At 43.8% G+C, this 19368-nt stretch overlaps 1 protein-coding gene across 1 annotated transcript in view; it reads right to left on the bottom strand.

Moving 5' to 3' along the window:
- The window catches only part of CNTN3 (contactin 3), a 272642-nt gene that overhangs the window by 145280 nt on the left and 107994 nt on the right, over positions 1–19368 (bottom strand). The window contains exon 4 of the mRNA XM_040995075.1: positions 14081–14176. Within this exon, the coding sequence (XP_040851009.1) occupies positions 14081–14176 (96 nt within the window). The remainder of the gene's footprint in view (positions 1–14080; positions 14177–19368) is intronic.

The raw sequence follows: 19368 nt of genomic DNA on the forward strand, positions 1-19368 counted from the left end.
AGAAGCTTATTGGAAAAAAAAAAGGTGTTTTGGATTGTTATTTTTCTCTACACCACCTTTCCAAATGAGATTGAAAGGTTATCTGTTTAATGCTTGGTCCCTCTGTCAAGAAGTCCCTTCCTCAGCTGTCTTCAAGTTTCTTGGCCAGCTATTCAGTTCTGCATCACATCAACTCCTATTACTCCCTGGAGATTTTTTTCAAAGGTATGATGATGTTCTGATTGTGGGTGGTTGAACTAACCAGCATTTCCTTCCACTCAGTGGGAGAGATCTATTGATGCTTTGTAACTCCATCTCTGTATCCCCAACACACGTCACCAGCAATTAGGAAACTACGGAGTTTGAAGACCTTTTGTGAAATACAGTCAGATGGCTCTTAGAGGTACAGAATTTCGTTCTTCTTTCCCTACTCATGCCTCAATTATGCCTTGGGATTGCTGGGATTCAACTTCCACAGCTGTATCTTGTTCGTAGTCCAGCCCTTCTCCCAGCGGAGCTCAGGACTTGCTCCATCCTTGCCTGGCCTCACCTTTGCCAATGATCCAAGAATTAGAAACACAGCCAGGGAAATCAAAAATAACATTTACGAGCACTAGATTAAGAAAACATGGGCAGACATTGTATGACAGCCACAGGGAAAGCAAAATAGATCACATGAGAATCTGTGAGTGGTTGGCAATATTAAGCAGGAGCTGCGAATTAACATTTCATGGGTATACCAGATGTCAGGTATACTGTTTCTCTGAGCTGTCAAAAAACATAATGCAGAGAGAGAAGGTCATAGCATCCGGAGGGATGTTAGTGGTGCTTAAAGGTTATAATGATTGAAAAAGATTGCTTTAAGTCTACATACATCGGCACGAGAGATGTCTTTTCACATCTCAAGTGCAAACAGAATAGGCCTTCTTAAGAGATTTGTGGAATGCAATATGTTTTGGCAGTAGAGTTGAAAACCCGCTCTGGTGACTGTAAGCCAGCCAGAAAAGGGTCCCCTTATCTGAGGATCCGTGATTACGGATGATTGATGGGCTCCTTCCTCCCCAGCAAACATCAGCTTGTTGTGATCACAGCAACAGATGTAATGTGATCCATACTTAATTAATTGAATTTACAAAATGCCAGAAGTACATTAACTGGTCACAGCAACCCTTTAATTTTCTCCCCCAGATTTCATAATGATCAAATGACGACACCACCCACTAATATATCAAGAAGACTACAGACAAGCTGAATCTGAAGAAATTCAGGCAAGCAATTCCACTTTCTCAGTGATAAAATACAAAGGGGCACCCTCCCTTCCTCCCTCCCTCCCTCCCTCCCTCCCTCCCTCGCCTCTGTCTCCATCTCCGTCTCCCTGTGTATCATCTGTCCGTACAGAATCTTATCTTTACAAAATATTCAGATGGAAGGACATTTGAAACAGTTAAAGACGAAATCACTCTAGCTGAAGAGGAAGTTGTGCAATTAGACGACGGTGTATCAGAGCGTCTCCACCAGCACTTTAACAAGCCCTTTGTATGTTTCACAGAGGTTGTTTTGAATACGATTGGAGTGTCTGGTCTTCCAGGTGGCTCAGTCATTCCTGACAAGAGCTTGTAGACTGTCTGGTGCTGCAGGATACCCCATCCAAGGGCTTCCTTTCTCAAGGAAGTATGGAAAATGATGCCTGTTGCACTCCCATTCTTGCGTACCTAAAATCAATATTGTCCTTTTATACAGACACTGAAAAACTAACCAATGGCTGCTTTTGCCTTTCTGGCATTTTGATAAAAGCTCTTTTCTTTAAAATGAGCAACACATTTGTATGTGATATCTATTACTTTCGCACGAGAGAATGCTGTGAAAATCTGTATCCCGTCACCCACACGATCTCTGGGGGTTACAGATGTTGACAAAAATAGAAAAACCACAAGAGAAAATAAGGCTTTTGTGACAGCAACATAGATTTCAACTCTGTGGGCAGTATTTAACATAGGCCCAACTTCATCGCATAGTCCTATGAAGCAGGTGGTGCTGGGTAGGACACACCTGCTCGGTGGACAGAGGGGATGCTGTGAAAAACTCAAAAGAACACGGAAAAACAGCAACAGGCACAGGCTGTAAAATGTCCAACACTTTCAAATGATGTTACTGCAGACACCGAGAATGTGAGCTAAAAAGGGACACATTTACACAAAAAGTACATGAGAAAGAACATGATTTAGTCATCGCTGTGCTAGAAGAATCAGGTGCAATTCTGTTGAGGAGCTAGTGTAGTTGTGGGAACAGGTTGTGTCCTCAAGGGACCCTGGCTTGCAAGGACAGCTGTCATTATCTTGTCTCAGTCTCAAAAATGACACAGTTGGAGGCCGGTATTGTGGTTTAGGGGTTTAAGCTGCCACCTTGCAGGTGCTGGTTCCTAGCCCAGCTGCTCCACTTCCAACCTCACTGCTCCCGCTGTTAATACATCAGAAAACCTGGGAAGGCAGAGGAAGATGGCTCAAGTCCCTAGGCCCCTATTATATACAGGAGACCCAGAAGAAGCTCCAGGCTCCTGGTTTCAGCCTGGCTCAGTCAAAGTAGTCACGTCCACATCTCTCTCTCTCTCTCTCTCTCTCTCTCTCTCTCTCTCTCTCTCTCTCCCTGCAATTCAAATAAAAGAAATAAATGAATCTTTTTCACAAATTACACAGTTGGTATTTTCATATAGTAAAATAGCATTTATTATAGTTCTACTACCTTTGATTAATTAGCTACCTGATTTATTCCTCTTTGGGTGCATAAGACACTTCTCAAAAAAATAAGTTATGCTGAACATCATAAGAGGCAAATACTTATTACTTCAGAAAAAAAGTTGTGAAACAAATTTTGAAAACTACTTCCTGGGGTATTGATATATTACTATCAAATACTGAGAGCTGGCCATGAGCCTGCCTTATACAGTTTCCTTGCAATTATTTTATATATTCCTGAATTTAATAAAAATGAATTTAAGACCATAAAGCACATCCTTAATTGTCTTGTTAATTTGCGTGTTGAGAGAATGAGGCTTAGTCATTTTTTAATCAGCACCCATGAATTGTCCTTGAAGACTCCAACTGTGGTCCACAGGCAAGCTCCTTCAAAAACAGCTTTTATTACTGTTGCAATGGACAAGCACAAGGAATGAAGCCATAGCCCCAGGATTAAAAAAAAAAAAAAGCTTGAAATGGGCTCTGTCCCAGTCAGAAATGTCATTCAGCTGGAGCTCACGCATGTTCGGGTTTTCTTCATTACAGCAGCGTGTGCACTCTTAATTAAAACATAGCTTCCACATAAATGCACTTTCATGGCAAAGCAGGCAAAGTCCAGTTCCTGTTGTTAGACCACGGTCACTAGGTCTCATCCAGGGATGCTAAGGTATTTTCTTCCTGGCAAAAACAACCAAGTAATTATCATCCCTGATTTGGAGAAAGGATGTGGGGAAGCAAAGCTTTATCATCTTTGATGTGCATGAAATTAACAACCTAATTTACACTCACAGACATCACTCATCAGAGCTCTGCAATTGTAAAAGAAAATTGTGGTTTTCTGTAGCAGCATTATCTCCATAACTGGATTTAAAACCCTGGGCCCCTGCATGCAATCCTTTGGATGGGCTTAAGGCTCCTTTTGACTTCTGTCTGTGGGCGGACGGAATCGCAGTAAGGAGAATTCAGCTGTCTTTCAAATGGGAGAAAACGATTTTCTCATCATACTGTGGCAGACCATTTAGGGGGAAAGAGAATGGAAGGGGAGGGAATGCAAGAAGCCATGCTGGGGAGACACACTATGAAGACTGGGCTGGGTCATTCCTCAGGGCTGGGGAAACGCGCCATAAACAGTCAGTGTAAGTGGCAAGCAATGAACCCACCTTTCTTTCCCATTGACCCCCGCGGCCTAGACTTTTTCTAGGGCCATTTGTGGTGTGTTCATGGCGTAATCGAAAAAGGATGTGGGGATGGCCCATGGGACAGCTATAGAAACACGTAGCCGTTGTTTCTTTGGTTTTTATATTATATCTCCTCTTCTTGGCATTGCTTTCATTACTATGCCCTCCCACTTTTGGCCCTAACAATAATGTCCATTGCATTAGTTGTGCATCTTTGCTTGTGAGAACTAGAAACCTACTAATGCCAGCCTAAGTGAAGACAGGATGCAGGGTAAGGATTTGGAGCTACTGTATAGCATCCAGGGGCAAGAATGGAGCTGCCATGAAGAGAGACTGCAGGAAGGCAGTCCTTCTTCTCCATCCCTGGCCTTCTCTCTGCAAGCTCACCTCTGCTACCTTTGTTCTTTCTTCAGGTGCCAATCTGCGTGATAGAAAAGGACTGTTCCAAGCTTTCAAATTCAAACTTAAGAACTTTCAAGGTCAAACACTAAATTCCCAGAAGACAGCATCAGACTGGCCCTCGTGCAGGTGTCCTGAGCCAATCAGTGGATTCCAACTGAAACTCACTAGCTGGAGAGGAAGGGATCCCCTGGGGAAGATGCCCCCCCACCTGCTGCTAGTACAGAAAGGGCATTCAAAGGCATCCCTGTTCTTCTGTCTCCAGCAAAACTGTTTGTTAAAAACAACCAACTCTTTCACCCTCAATCACAGATGATCCAATCAAGAGAGAAATCCAGCCATTTCCTGGACTTTGTTTCCTAAAACAGAGGGCAAATATTCTAAGCAAGACGATTCTTGGGGTGCATAACAAAATCAGAGGATGTTGAGGGCGGCAAGCAAGATCATGCAAGACAAATATAGGGTGTATTAAGGAGTCTTTATTAACCAAGCTTGGTGATAACGGGGCCCACTAGAAATTAGCAAATGACAAGTCCATATGGCAATCCAGTCTGAAGCGAAACCCCAAGAACAAATGGTCTTTACCCTGAAGTCTATCCATTAAGCTGAAGACCTATGTCCCAGCTTCCCCAGCAACGTAAGTTATCCTGTGAGACGTAGAATGAATAACCTGGACATACAAAGCTGCAGACAGTCACCTTTCCCTGGCTTCTCTGCCCACATTCCATCACTGCTAGGCTCACCTCTCCTGGAACTCTTGAAAGGTCACAAATTAGAAGTTCAAGCATCTTAGCGTGCTGTCTTCACTGTCCCACCCAAGCAGTGAGCAGAGGGTGAGGAATACAGATGCACAGGGGCCGTGATCAGGGTCTACCTGTCCTCAGAGTTGGTCTACAGGAAGCCAGAGAGCAAGCAGGTACTGGGGAGGCCCAGAGTCCAGGGTGCTACAGTGATGGAAGCACATGACCAAGAGAGCGAGCCCCTCCCTATCAGGGGCCTTTATTGGGGCTTGCGAGGGGAGTGGTTACACAACACAATATCGCGTGCTCTGAGGTTCCAGGTGATGATATGCGAGCATCACAGGTGGGCAAAAAGGACCACACAGCTGATGGGGGCAGTGGCTTCCAAGCTCGTGACCTTGAACTAGCTGCCTACCACACAAATAAACCCTCTTGAGAGATCTAATATTCTTTATTTTCAATTTTGTATTTTTCCTCCACAGTAAACATGTGAGGACAGTTGGCATTTGGATAAAAAAAAAAAAACCATTTCAAACAATTCAACAATTCAAAAAAAAAAACAAACATTTCAAACAATTCAATTCACAAGTATTATTCTCTTCTAGCCTGACCATGATCCTATAATAATAGTTCAATGATTACAGATAAGAAGTAGAGGTTAAGAAACCTGCCAAAAATGATTGCAACACAAGTGGTTTAGCTTCAAGTGCCTGGCTTATATCCTGTGTCCTCGTGTGCGTGTGTGTGTGTGTGTGTGTGTGTGTGTGTGTGTGTGTGTGTGTGTGCGCGCGTGTGTGTGTACTTCTGAAGATGGAGTCAGTGCTGTTTAGAAAGGAACAGACACAAGCGCGAAGTTCAAATCCACTGCTGTCAACCATTGGACAAACGGCGGAAGTGCCCGAGCTTCTGTGCCAGCTCAGAAGGAAAGCGATGCTCCTTTCTTTGAGGATGTGCTGGGAAGAACAAAGCCAGCGCCAGCCAGGATCACAGCATCTACTATTGTCATTCCTGAGCTAACATGGCACCAGGAATCTCACAGGTGTTGCTCCTTGTGCTACGATGGGTGCCCCCTAGGTACAGGATAATTCTTACTTAACTTTGGATTCCCCACCTCATGAGTTCAATGCCTTTTACCTGGGGAGTGACTGTGAGTGGGGTTCAACAAGTATGGATTTGGATACATCACCGCATTTCCTAATATATTTCTCAATACCAAGGCTATTTATGTGAAGCACCATGATAGCAGTTATTTGGCGGAAGCTTATGTAAATAATTAACTGAATAAAATGAGGAGGCAGATGGCATGAAGGATGAACGGATGGGAAGAGGGAAGGAAAGAAGGGAGGAAGGAAGACAGGCAGGCAGTCTTCAACATTTTTATTTCCTCCGTTTCCACATTAAGGCGGCTTGGGGGGACTCGGGGCTTTTCATCTCTATTTTCAATGACAAAAGGGATGTGTAACAATTAGCACGCTCCACCACAGCAAATATTTCTTTAGAGATCAAAATATTTTGCGGTTTTTCCATAGAGCAGCAGCCGAGGTTGATGTGTCAATCGAATCAGAGTATTCTTATGCTGCTACTATGAATTTGTTAATATTTTAGATGCCTGGAAATGTCAGTAGTCAGATCAGCATTGACATATAATACATTTTGAAAACATAGTTTTGCACTGGCGATACATTATTCATTCAGCCTACAGATGGATTCTCTCACTTGCTGCCATGCCATTTTAACCCACCCCCGGGTTGGCAGCCATGAATAACAAACAGCCCTCGGTGGCACATACGTCAATTCCTCCATCACTCCCCAGTCACACGCATCAGAGTCTCGAATTCCCACTTCGTGAGGGTATTGATGTAGCTAGGATGCAGCCCTTGGACACACTGCTTTGTCGGGGAGCGAGAAACCACGTGGTTCTCGGAGGAACGGTCCACAGAGACACGTGGCCACGCAACCAATGGGAGCAGAAGACATGCGCTTCTGTGAACGCAATACATCTACCAGACTCCGATATTTTGAAAAGCGTTCTGCTGTTAAGTTTCATTGCATTGCCAGAGAGAATGGGAGAGAACTGCAGTTCCAGGAGAAATAAGTGGCTGAAACAAGGCGAGGTGATGATTACAAACTAACGTACGTGGGGAAACTACTGTTTTCAGTTATAATTTTATATCCCCAGCACTGTCATAGCATCTTGATAAAGTCTCCTGCAATCACACACAGTCTCAAAGAGATGAAAATTCCCACTGGGTACCTGTTCCTCGGGCTCCTAAGTCTATGCTAGCTGAGACGGCTGTTGTATTTCTGCCTACCCAGTTTGGGGAAATTAAAAAAATAATAATAATAATAAAGATGTGGATACAGAGGGTGTAAATCCCACGCCATCTGGTTACCTTGCTAACAGTTCTCACCTCTGTCACACAGGTCTTACAAAGCAATTTTTAGCATCAGTCATTTCACCCTCCATTTCCTGCTGCTGGGCTTCTCACCAGCTCCTCCTTCACACCCCGAGGGCGATGCTGCCGTGTAGCATGGCAGCGTGCAGGGCTGCTTGCTCGAGAACAAGCACATCGCTCATCCCGCAGGTGGACTTGGAGAGCAAAGTCACTTGGTGAGTCATCCCCGGGACAAAGTTCAAGTTTCTTCTTGATTCAGAATCCATTTGATCATACTGGGCAAAACTGAACTCTTTGGTAGAGTGTGTGTGTGTGTATGTGTGTGTGTGTATATAATTCTTAGATTAATGCAAGAATCCTTGTCAAATTGTATTTATCATGAGGGACTCCCGTGGCCTTCTCATTTTCCCATGCATTTAATTTCTAAATACTTTGGGAATGATCTCAGCAACCTCAGGGTAATCGCACAACTTCCCAGCTTTCTCAGGATTTTCCCAGGAGCGCTCCCGTCTTAACCCATCCCATACCGGGGCTGCTCCTGAGCTGAGTGAACCCCTGGTTCTTGCAACCTTCCTCCAAGTGCACAGAGGTGTGGAGCAAGGATGCGTACCAGCACAATCTCCTCCTTGAAGATGTCTCCTTAGGTTCTTGTCTAATCTATTCAGGGAGAACCTTTCTGATTGTTATCTCAAAGAAATTATAAATTTATTTCACCAAGAGAACACTTTTTTTTTTTTACACAATTTCATTAAAGGCCCCAAAATAGAAGGAAGCGTAGGAAGCAAGAGACACGGGGGAGAGCCAGGTCAGGACAATACTTGCTCTCCATCACTAAACAGCTTGGCACTGGTTCCTACAGATCATATTGCTGGCTACAGGGGAAAAAAAAATCAAACTCATACTAAACAAAAAAGTCTTGGGCTGGTCCCAATTCCACAGCTTCACCATTCCCAAATGGCTAAGCCTCCCTAGGACCTCTTGACTCCTGAAGCGCCCACTGAAAAGACAAGGTAGTGAGCTGTGTCAGGGGGTACATGGGCCATCTACTGGTATCTCGTTAGCTCTTGATACTTTCATCTCTTTGCGTATAAAAGAACAAAAGTGGAGCCTACTTGTAATGCTGGCATCTCCTATCTGAGTGCTGGTTCCAGTTCCAACACCTCAGCTTTTGTTCAGCTATCTGCTATTGTGCCTGGGAAAGCAGCAGACGATGAAGACTGTTGTACTTGGGCCCTAGCCACACATGTGGGAGCCTGGGATTCAAGTTCAAGGCTCCTAGCTCTGACCTAGCCCAGCCTCCACCACTGAGGCCATTTGGGGAGGGAGTGAACCAAGGGATGGGAGATCTCTTCCTCTCTCTCTCTCTTCTTCATTCTGGCTTTCAAACAAAATCGTGAAAAATAAAAAGAAGGAGTATCCAGATCTTAGGGACACCCATGGATATTTTATTAGAAACTCAAGCACATAGCAGAGGGTGACTCTACTCGCACCCATGACAAGGTTCAATTTAATTTCAAAATCTGAAGAGTCTCCTTTTACGGTGTGCTGCTTCTGTTAGAGGCAAGTGCTTCCCTTTCACCCCCAGAGTTGTGAGGGGTGGGCAGTGAGAACTTCTTTTCTTTTATGCCTACAATTCTGGGGACCCTCCTTAAGAGGGGTTCCGTAGACTCACAATCCTAGGAGGTTAAAAACAAAACAAAACAAAAATACACAAGAATTGAAAGATAGTTAATCAGGATAAGCAAGATCAAGCAAGATAGTTAATCAGGATAAAAAGTGTGTGTGTGTGTGTGTGTGTGTGTGTGTGTGTGTGTGTGTGTGTGTGTGTTGTGGCACAGGGCCAGAGACACAAAGTCAGACAGAGAGAAAGAGAGTTCCCACTTACTGGTTCATTTTAAGACGTCCACACAGCTAAGGACGAGCCATACCAAAGATAAGCCAGGAACTTAACCCAGGACTCTGACAGGTGTGCCAGAGTTCCAGCTCCCGGAGCCATCACTCCTGCCACCCAGGGCCTGCACTGGCAGAATCCTACAGTCAGGAGCAGACCTGCAGCCCAAACCCAGACACCCTGCGGTGGGTTGTACGCATGACAAGCAGTGTCATAACTAATGGCCCGATGCCTAATCCAACGTCAAGAAAATCGTGGCAAAGACAATCCAAGCTCAAGTGGGGGAAACAGGACAGTTGTATCAGCCACTTAAAGCTTTGTTTCTGAAGTGCCCAAAGCATCCTAATGTCCGGGCTGAGAAATGTGGTAGGGCACAGAGGAGGCTAAGGACGCAGAGCAAGGTAACAGAACACTAATTAGGAGCAGACCAGAGGCCCCCTGCTCAGAGGGGCCCTTGCACCAGCAGCATCAACCCCCCGGGAGGAGTGAAATAACCTCACCCCACTGCCCTGAGCCAGAATCTACATTTGATAAGTCCCCAAATGATGGATTTGCAATTAAAGTCTGAGCAGCAACTGGGCTCCAGCATGCCCGAGCTGGGCATCTGGTTGAACTCTAGGGATGTTTCCGCTAATGTGACTTCGGTATTGCTGATGGCATTAAAACAAAAACCATTAACTCGGCCGCTTTCCATTCTGAAACGCCAGAAGTTCTTGGCAGAGGACAGGAACGTTCCTTCTGGGGACTCGTGCCTGATCATTTCGAGAATGGTTCTGCGACTGGAGAGAGCCCTGGCCGGGAGCCAGCGCAGCCACACTCCAGTTCTTCACCGCTCTGGTTGTGGCAAGGCTACTTGTTTTCTGAAACCTGGGAGGTTTTGTGTGGAGGTTCGTGTCTGGCTTCCTGCCTCACGTGTCAGCAGTCTGGGCTCAAGGCAGACAGCCACAGCTGGCTGACAGCTCCTTTCTCAGTCTCGGTTTCTTGATTCCACCTGTCCTTCTCCATTCCGTCAACCAGAGGAACCGATCTCACTAGCTGATTCCACAGAGGGTTCACCCACTGCCCAGCAGCTAGGATGCACTCTACTAGAGACTGCTGGGACAACTATTAGAAGTATGATCAACTGAATTCCCATTATTATCATCCATCATTAATATCATAACCTTCTTGTGCTCCTCTGGGAGACAGTTCTGGGAAGGCAAATGACACAAGAAAAACAGAATAGCATCTTTAATTACCACAAAGTAACAAATTAAAACGTTTTCGACCATGGACAGACAAGGTAGAAAAGAAGAAATGTGAAGCTGCTAAGAGGCATATAAAATAGAGAAAACAGAGAGACAGCAAGCCGTGTCCCCCAGGTACTGTGCAGCACCTGGGGACGAGCAAATCCCATCAGCACAGGGGCCGAGAGCTCTGGGAGGAAGCCTTCTTGGCTTGCACCATGTCGGCTTCACGCTGACCAGGCTCACTCTCTCTCTATGACCTACAGCGCCTCGGTCAACAGCACCAGCCCAGCCAAGGTTTCCGTTGATCTGTCGCCACACAATTGACTGCCTGCCATCCACCCACTTTGGTGATGAAGCAGCTTCTACCTGCAGAAACACCGTTGCCAGTGAATTTTCAGAAAGGCATTTATCGCTGACCAAAACTGAAAAAGAATCCATGAACTCATTCCTTGAATGCGTTCATCTATCCAATCGATATTGACTGACTGCCTGTTATAAACCTGCCTTGACGCTGGGGCCCTGGGTCCAGAAAAATGCTGACACAGGTCGGTGCACGGGAGCTCCTACGCCAACGTGTCAGACGTGTGGCTGTGGACTAGGAATAGAAATTTCAGCATTAAGGAATCTTGGATCAATGAGAATCGGGTTTTTGGATGCCCGTCCTTGCTCTGGTCACTTGCTTAGACCCTCGAGCACTGCGGGAGGTATGCCTTGGGTCGATGATACCTGCTCTACTGAGCATGCTCTGAGTTCTCAAGTCACGGGAGTTTTGTTTCTTTCCCCACCTAGAATCTTACTTGAAATACAGCATCCCCCCCATCCCATGTGTTTCAAACCAGAAAGGACAAGTATGTGGAGTCACCCATGGTGACAACAAACCAGGATGTCATTACACAGAACTGCTGCAACTGGCCAACGGTTCTCCAACTCAGGATGCTGGAGAGGACGCACCCTGTTTGATTTAACTGTCTATTCCAACATTTTCCCTGCGTGCATACTCGGCCAACTAAAAGCTTCTTATTTTTAATCTTGCATATATCAACTCCTACAAGAACTCAAAGATCAGTATTTGTTACTGTGTAAACACACCAAAATTTCAGAGATAAGACTCTCCGGCTACAATTTTCTGCTGCTTTGAATCAATATAATTTATTCTGATTATTCCTACTAAACCTTTATTTTTCTCAGGGACCCTGCCCTGTCTCCTTCCAGAGATGACCAGTAGGTGGCGCTGACCCCAGCCCTCAGCTGCTTGGCTAAGGAACCAGGAGCTGCTAAGGAATAGGCCATTTATCCCACTAATCTTCAGAATTAAAGCTTACACAAGCTTGGTGTTGGCAGGAGCCAACTTTCCAAACACGAGGAATCTTTCTGAGAATACAGTCAACCTGGAGAGACTTTCAGCATCTAGCCTACTGGGTTCTCAGAAAGCAGATGCTTAACAAAGTTGGGGATAAAAATGTTCAATCAAAAGAATCAACAGGAAGAGAGGAAAGGTGCAAAGTGGGATCTGGAAGAGAAAGAAGCAGACTTGTGACACAGTCCAACAAAGACTTAATCACTGCGGCAGGGAGCTCTGGATGAAATCCTGAGTACCAGAACTGCCCAGTGCTGGGCAAGAAATGGTTGCCCCTTCCCTCTGTGTGGTTACTAGATGTCACAGGGTATGTTTACAAACCAAAGGCGACACAGAGAGAGATGTCGAGCAGACCACGTGCCAACCCCATACCCACATGAAGCATCAATTTCAACCCTGTGTCTGTCTCCCTGAGAATCACACGGCTCTTCTGAAAACCACCTGCTCATCCCCGCCACCTGAGCCTGTAAATCTCCTCTGGAACTTCATCAGCACAAATAAAATGAATTATTACTAAAATTAAAAAGATTCGAGCGAAATGCACTCTACTGGAGTGTGTGTGTGTGTGTGTGTGTGTGTGTGTGTGTGTGTGTGTGTGTGTTAACAGCATTAAAGCACAGTGGATTCCATTTGTGACACCTGCATTCCACGTTGGGGTGCCAGTTTGAGTTCCAGCTGCCTCATTTCTGATCCAGCTTCCTGCTAACGTGCTCGGGAAAGCACTGCAGAATGGCCCAAGTGCCAAGTGCCAAGTGCGTGGGGCCCTGCCATCCGTCTGGGAGACCAGGTTGGAGTTCCTGGCTTCTGGTTTCAGCTTGGCCCTAACCTGGATGATCTGGCCTTTTGGGAAGTGGATCAGACAGATTTCTCTTTGTTACTTTGCCTTTCAAATACGTAAATGGATGAATCATAAATAAATTACAAAGTCCAATTTCAAACCACATTGACCAACATGATGCCAGTCATATCTACGAGTAAGCCACATCTTCAGATAGCTTACCTATTTCACAGTGACAGGTGATGGAAACAGGAAATATACGTTACATAAGGTTGAGTTGTTTTTTTTTTTTTAATTGAAACTGAGAAATGACTGGGGGAAGGGGACTTTGTCTTATATGTCACTGAACAAAGAAAGCCCGGAATACTTCCCTTTGATGAAGCTTTATTTATCATGGTGGGAAATAAACTCTTTAAGCTCCAGACTGATCAGAAAGATCTTCTGTCACTCATTTATCTCTCAGCGATTCTCATCTCCTCTATAGCAAAATCTGTGTGCTTCTCAGAGAAGTGTGATTTCTATATTAATAATGCCCTTTTTGTTCCCAAAAGTGACTAAGTTACAACGGTGAACATGAGAAGCAAATCAAGCCAGCACTTCAACCTCATACTGGGGAGCTAATTAAACTATTTTCCTAAGTTGTTCAAGTTCATTTTTACTGTATCTGTTTTCTTAAGCTGCCGAATTTCCTGCAACCCATTTCAGTTTATACCAGTGTATTTCAGGCCAATATATTTCAGTTGATCCCCATGCAACAACCCATCTGCAATTCTAATGTCCTGGTGAAGATAAGGTGCTGCTAAACACACAGTGTCTCAAAAATACTGGCAGACGGCAAACAGCTCTTGGAAAAATAGAAGCAAAAGGTAAGCTTATCCTGGCTTAACCTGATATCCCAAATTTTTGAAACCCATGCACAACTTTTTTCTAACATGCACTTTGTATGACCTTTTCCGAAGACACCATATATATATATATATATATATATATATTTGATATTTACAAGGAGGTCCAACCGCACATATTAGTGTGTGAGAGAGAGAGAAAGAGAGAGCAGAGTATACAGACCTCAATCTGTGCCAGTGTCAAAACCTAAACAACAAAAGATAATGATATCACGACAGAGCATTGTTCAGTGTCATTAGATGATCAAAATGAATTTCTGACTTCTTTTGCCTTTAAAATCCTCCTTGTCCGAACCTGTAAATTATTCTCATTGACTTCTCTGGATGACCTCATTTTGTAAAGTTGCTTTATATTCCAACGCAGATGACACACTCCAACGCTCAGGTTTGCAAGTTCCAAGGAGGCAGATTACAAAAACAGTACCAGGCCGAACGCTGCAGGCCTTACCCTGAAACTTCCCCACAGATACGAAAAGCATAAACACGCAGTCCTTACCTCCCGAGTGTGGCGGGGGTCCACAGAGCAGGACAACGCCCTGGCCTTCACGCACTGACACCGTGCTCCTCAACTTGGTTTTAAAATTTTCAAGATCTGATGTGGAGACAAAACAAAAGTGGATTTCAGAGAGGATCATTAAAGTCACACGTTACCCAAAGAAATGTCTTTCTTTTGGAAAGCTGTTTGGAAATCTCTAGATGTTTTTATTAAGACTTTTAGAAGTCCAGTAATACAATACAGACACACACCTATCCCGGTGTGGAAAGCTGCCAGGAGACTCTCCACAGCAGCAAAACCCAAGTGTCAGAACTAAGCAAGCAATATGGTCCAAAGGGTGAAAAGAAACATTCTGAATCCAACATAACTGCGAAAAATATGGCGCCCACACGTGTCACAGTGATTCATCATAGCACGCAAACTTCGGTCATCATCTTGCAATGACGGCCAACTAGGTCTGAATTTCTCCACATAGCCTAAGCGTATTTCCTTCTGTCTGGAATCAATGTTTACAAACAGACTCGAAAACTCTCAGGTCCTGGATGTAAGCTGAGAATTTGTACCACATCCTGCCAGGCTCCTGTAGAAGACAGAGATCATTGCAGGTACCAAGTGGGATTTGATGGATAACAGTCAATCAAGGCCTGTCCATGCCTTTTTAATGTGCTGCTTTAAAAACAAAAATGACCCTGAGTGGCATCTAACATTCTTCACGTGATTAGTAATCTAGGGAAAACGGTGTTTTGATACAAGCAGCTATTGTTAGGAAACATTTAATTTCTTCCAACAACACTCCAAGACAGCAAAGAGTTACTCTTATTTTCTAGCATTGGATGACAGTACGCAGAAAATCCTACTGGTATCGTGAAAAAAACTCTACCAGGAGAAAAGGAAGATCTGCCAGTTTTCTAAACTCTGCCTTAAAAGAATGCCTGTGAATTACAGCGTTAGTAGACTCCATGGTGTTGCTTTCTGTACCAGAACAATTGCATTGTCAATATGTGAAAGATATATTCACTTCATAGCTCTTAAGGGTTGCAATAAATTGCGTAAGTAGTGACCGCAGAAAGTGAGGCAGTGTTCGTGTTTTAGGATATAACTTGGAAGATTTCAACATTTTTTTTTGGAAAAATCAAAATAGCCAATAATTGTTTGCAAATTCATGAAACTACAAAGTGTAGGCACTTATGATTATTCTAAGCACCTTAAGTCAGTAGTTGAAGGAAGTAAGACAGCCAATGTGCTTTATTTTATTGTCCCTTTAAAATAGTATTAAATTGCTGGGTTTTAAGTACAGAATAAAATACTTCGGCAAAATTCACATACCCACTGTGCCCAGAAAACAAAACAGAGCTATATACATATTTTAAGCAGAGGTAGCATACAGAAAAGATATCACATTGCACTTGTTACTGTCTTAATCTGCTACTAAAATGCAATATTCTCAAAACAAGGAGGTTCTCAAAGTGTGGCTCAATTAGAACTGGAAAACCAGACCATCCAAAATGTTTCCCAAGGGCTCAATGAGAAAGCACATCATGTAAGACTGTAACCTACTCATGGAAAAAGAACATCCAAATACAACTTTCTTCTTTTTTTCAAAACCAACTATATATCATCTTGATCGTTTTGTTACCCAAGCACAGATCCACTGACTGGTCCGGACTTGCGCTCTGTCTTTCTTGGAAGTGCCTAGAGGGCAAGGGGCATGGTTTTCCAGACTTGATGGAGCCTGCTCATGGAACACAGGCATGTGGGAGAGTCAAGAGAAGCAAGGGCGATGGCTCCCATGGAGCGCACAGGGCTACACGCACAGCAGAACACGGGGACCCATTCAGGCTGGAGCGCACAGGGCTACACGCACAGCAGAACACGGGGACCCATTCAGGCTGGAGCGCACAGGGCTACACGCACAGCAGAACACGGGGACCCATTCAGGCTGGAGCGCACAGTGCTATGCGCACAGCAGAACACGGGGACCCATTCAGGCTGGAGCGCACAGGGCTATGCGCACAGCACAACACTGGGGCCACGGCCGCCTTTTTGTTTTGTTTTTCCTATAAAACACTAGCATTCTGAATTGTTAGTTTAAGTTACTTGAAGGGTAGTCCAAGAATTGCTTGTCTAACCATCATTCGGGATTTGAAAAAAGCTGAAGCCAGAAGCTGGGAGCCTCTTCTGGATCTTCCACATGGGCGCACAGGCACAAGCGCTTGAACCATGTTCTGCTGCTTTTGCTGGCACATTAACAGGGAGCTGGAGTAGGAATGGAACAGCTGGTGCTCCTACGGGATGCACTGTGAGCACAGCTTTGCCAGCCACCCTGCAGCCCACGCGCCTCACCAGAACCTAACCACAGCAAGGCCCATGATGCAGTTTGCCGTTTAGATGTATAGAGTTCAATTCTGATTATGCATCCCATTACTCCTCGAAATATTTGGAATTTACAAAATGCCCCGGAGATAGTCCATGAGACAACCACACACACAGCACAAGAGAAGCCAGTCGCTTTTTCAACCATTAACCAAGAGCTTATAAAACACCAGCCCACTCAGTCCTAGGTTTTGAATGTGTGAAGGTCTGCTTTCAACATGGATAGAAGGGAGACAGGAACTGCGTTCTAAATGACACGTGCTGCATTTTAAACGGCAGGAAGCGCACCGAGGCATGAATACTAAACTGAAAGGCGTGAAAGATGCCTTGCAAACTACAGGTTGACCAGCTGGATGGTGGTGCGCTTTGCAGGTAAAGTGGTGGGGAGATTTTTTTTTCCCCATTGTTTTCATTTTTTACTTTTTGAGATGACTAAATGAAGGGATCAAGGTGCAAAAAGTAAGAAAAATAAAAAGAATAGGAAACAAATGAACACACGCCCAGCCCTTGGCCCCGTGGTCCAGCAGGGATACAGGCAAGAGCAGTAAACAGCGACCAAATGAAAAGAGGCCAGTTCCACCAAAAAACCATAAATTTAAAAACAATCACGAGGCATACAGACCTTAGTAGTATTATACCCTTCTTAACAATCTGACGAAGATATAACGCACTGTTTTGGAAAAGTCATATTTACAGCAAGACTGGTATGTATGCATGTCTTTTTTGTTCTTGTTTTATGATGATTTTCCCTTTAGCTCTCACACATAAGCAAGACTAAAGTATTTGTCTTTCTTTTTTAAAGACTTATTTCATTTGTATAGAGGGATCCAATTCCATGGGTTTCACAGTGATATTTCGCATGCCACACTGCCTCCTGCCTGCGTTCCTCACCACCCTCATCCTTCCTTTGGCCAGAGGCGGCGGCATAGGCAGAGAACAGGTGTATCAGACCACACAGACCACAGTCAAGGTAAGCCACTGCGTTTACACCTTATGTTGGAACAGTTACTTACTATAAAAGAAATACATATTACACATGTCTAAAAAGATTCCCAATTACTATAATACCTGAGAGATTACCTAAGTATCTCAGATACAAGTGATGTTTTACGTTGCATGTGGTTCAATTTCGGCAAGATTTATACTGATGACAGCTCTGTTTGAAAAGGAAAGTAAATTCCAAGCCCAGTAGAGGCTGAATGGAAACTTTTCTATTTCTCTTGCAGTCCTTTCTAATTCTTCTTTGTACTAGCGTCCCTAATTAGCCAGTCTTTAAAATAAGCCAACATAATTAACAATGTCAGTGAAACACCATAGCTAACACTAGATTTAGCGGTAAATGGATGAGCATTCTTTTAGCATTAGCATGTCCATCTCATCATTTTCTTCAACGTATAAGTTCCAGTGACTACAATAATTAATTAAAAAGGGAATAAAAATATACTTATTAGAAATAGAAAATCAAAAGGAATCTGGCAAAAAGAAAAAACTCTCTTAGCAATAAGTGAGCTAAGTAGGTTACAGGTTATAAAATCTATGTACTAAAAACAAACACTTAAAATAAAACTTCAAAATCAATTGTACTTATTTCAAAGATGGAATATCTTTATTGTACAATACAAAACATGTTAATAACCTTCATACTAAAAAATATAAGGTGTCTATTAAAGGCAAATGGAGAGATCACAGAGGCCCACATAAATGGGAAGACATTATGTTCATGGATGATTCAACTCAACACAGCTGCCAATTCTTCCTAAATGCACATTCAAGTTTAATGCAATTCCTATCCGAATATTTTAGTTGACTTCTCACTTTGTAGATACAACCATGGCTCGAGAAAAGCTAAGATAATCTTGACTAAGAATAACGTGGAAGAATCACTTTGTGAACGTCAACCTAACCTCACTCATCTATATAAAGGGACTGAAATTGGGTCATGAGCCCAAATAGGAAACATACACTCTGGAAACAAATACTAGAGAACATTTCTGGGGATCTCAAACCCGGTAAACCGCTTTTAGACTTGGCACCAACACAGTACAGGCCACAACAAAGAAGGATTGGTAAACGAGGCCTCTTTAAAACTGAAAACTCTTGCTCTACGAAAGCCCCCCAACTCCAAAAAAAAAAAAAAATTGCATGCCATGTCTGGAAGAATATTTGTAATGGAAGAGTAGCTAAAACAACATGACTTCTCAAAATTCAATAGTAAAGGGTCAGGTGGTCAGGTGGTCAGGTGGGTGAGCAGCTAACATATCCTGTATCAGAATACCTGGGTTGGAGTTCTGGCTCCACTCACCACCCTGCTTCCTGTCCATCCGTCCCCTGAGAGGCAGTGATGGCTAGGTCCTGGCATTCATGCCAGACCCTCGATTGAGTTTCCAGCTCCAGGCTTTGGTTGACCCAGCCTTGGCTGCTGTGGGCATTTGGGGAATGCAAAATCACCTGAGATTCTGTCCTCAAATTAAAAATAAAAATGATAATAATAATATATACTAATCTCAGTAATAATAAAAATATTTAATAAGAAAATGTTGCAAAAGACATAATGGGACATTTCAAAGAAAGTCTACAGAGCTGGCAAATAAGCATATAAAAGATGTTCAATACCATCAGCCATCAGGGAAACTGAGTCAGCACTGCTTGCCCGTCAACACGGCTCAAATAAAGAGCCCTGAAGCAGACGTGCAGAGTCTGGGAACACACTGCTTGTGAGAGTGTAAACTGTTACACTCTGGAAAACACTTTTTTGACAGTTTCTTACAAAACCATCCACACAACTACCAAACGACGGAGCAATTGCACACTTGAGCATTTATCCCAGGGCAATAAAAACATATGTTCATGGCAAAACCTGCACATAAAAGTTCCCTCAGCTTTATTTATTTATAACAGCCCAAATCTGGAAACCA

The sequence above is a fragment of the Ochotona curzoniae genome, unplaced genomic scaffold (assembly GCF_017591425.1).
Source record: "Ochotona curzoniae isolate NIBS_2020 unplaced genomic scaffold, NIBS_Ocur_1.0 contig_908, whole genome shotgun sequence".
Lineage (NCBI taxonomy): Eukaryota > Metazoa > Chordata > Mammalia > Lagomorpha > Ochotonidae > Ochotona > Ochotona curzoniae.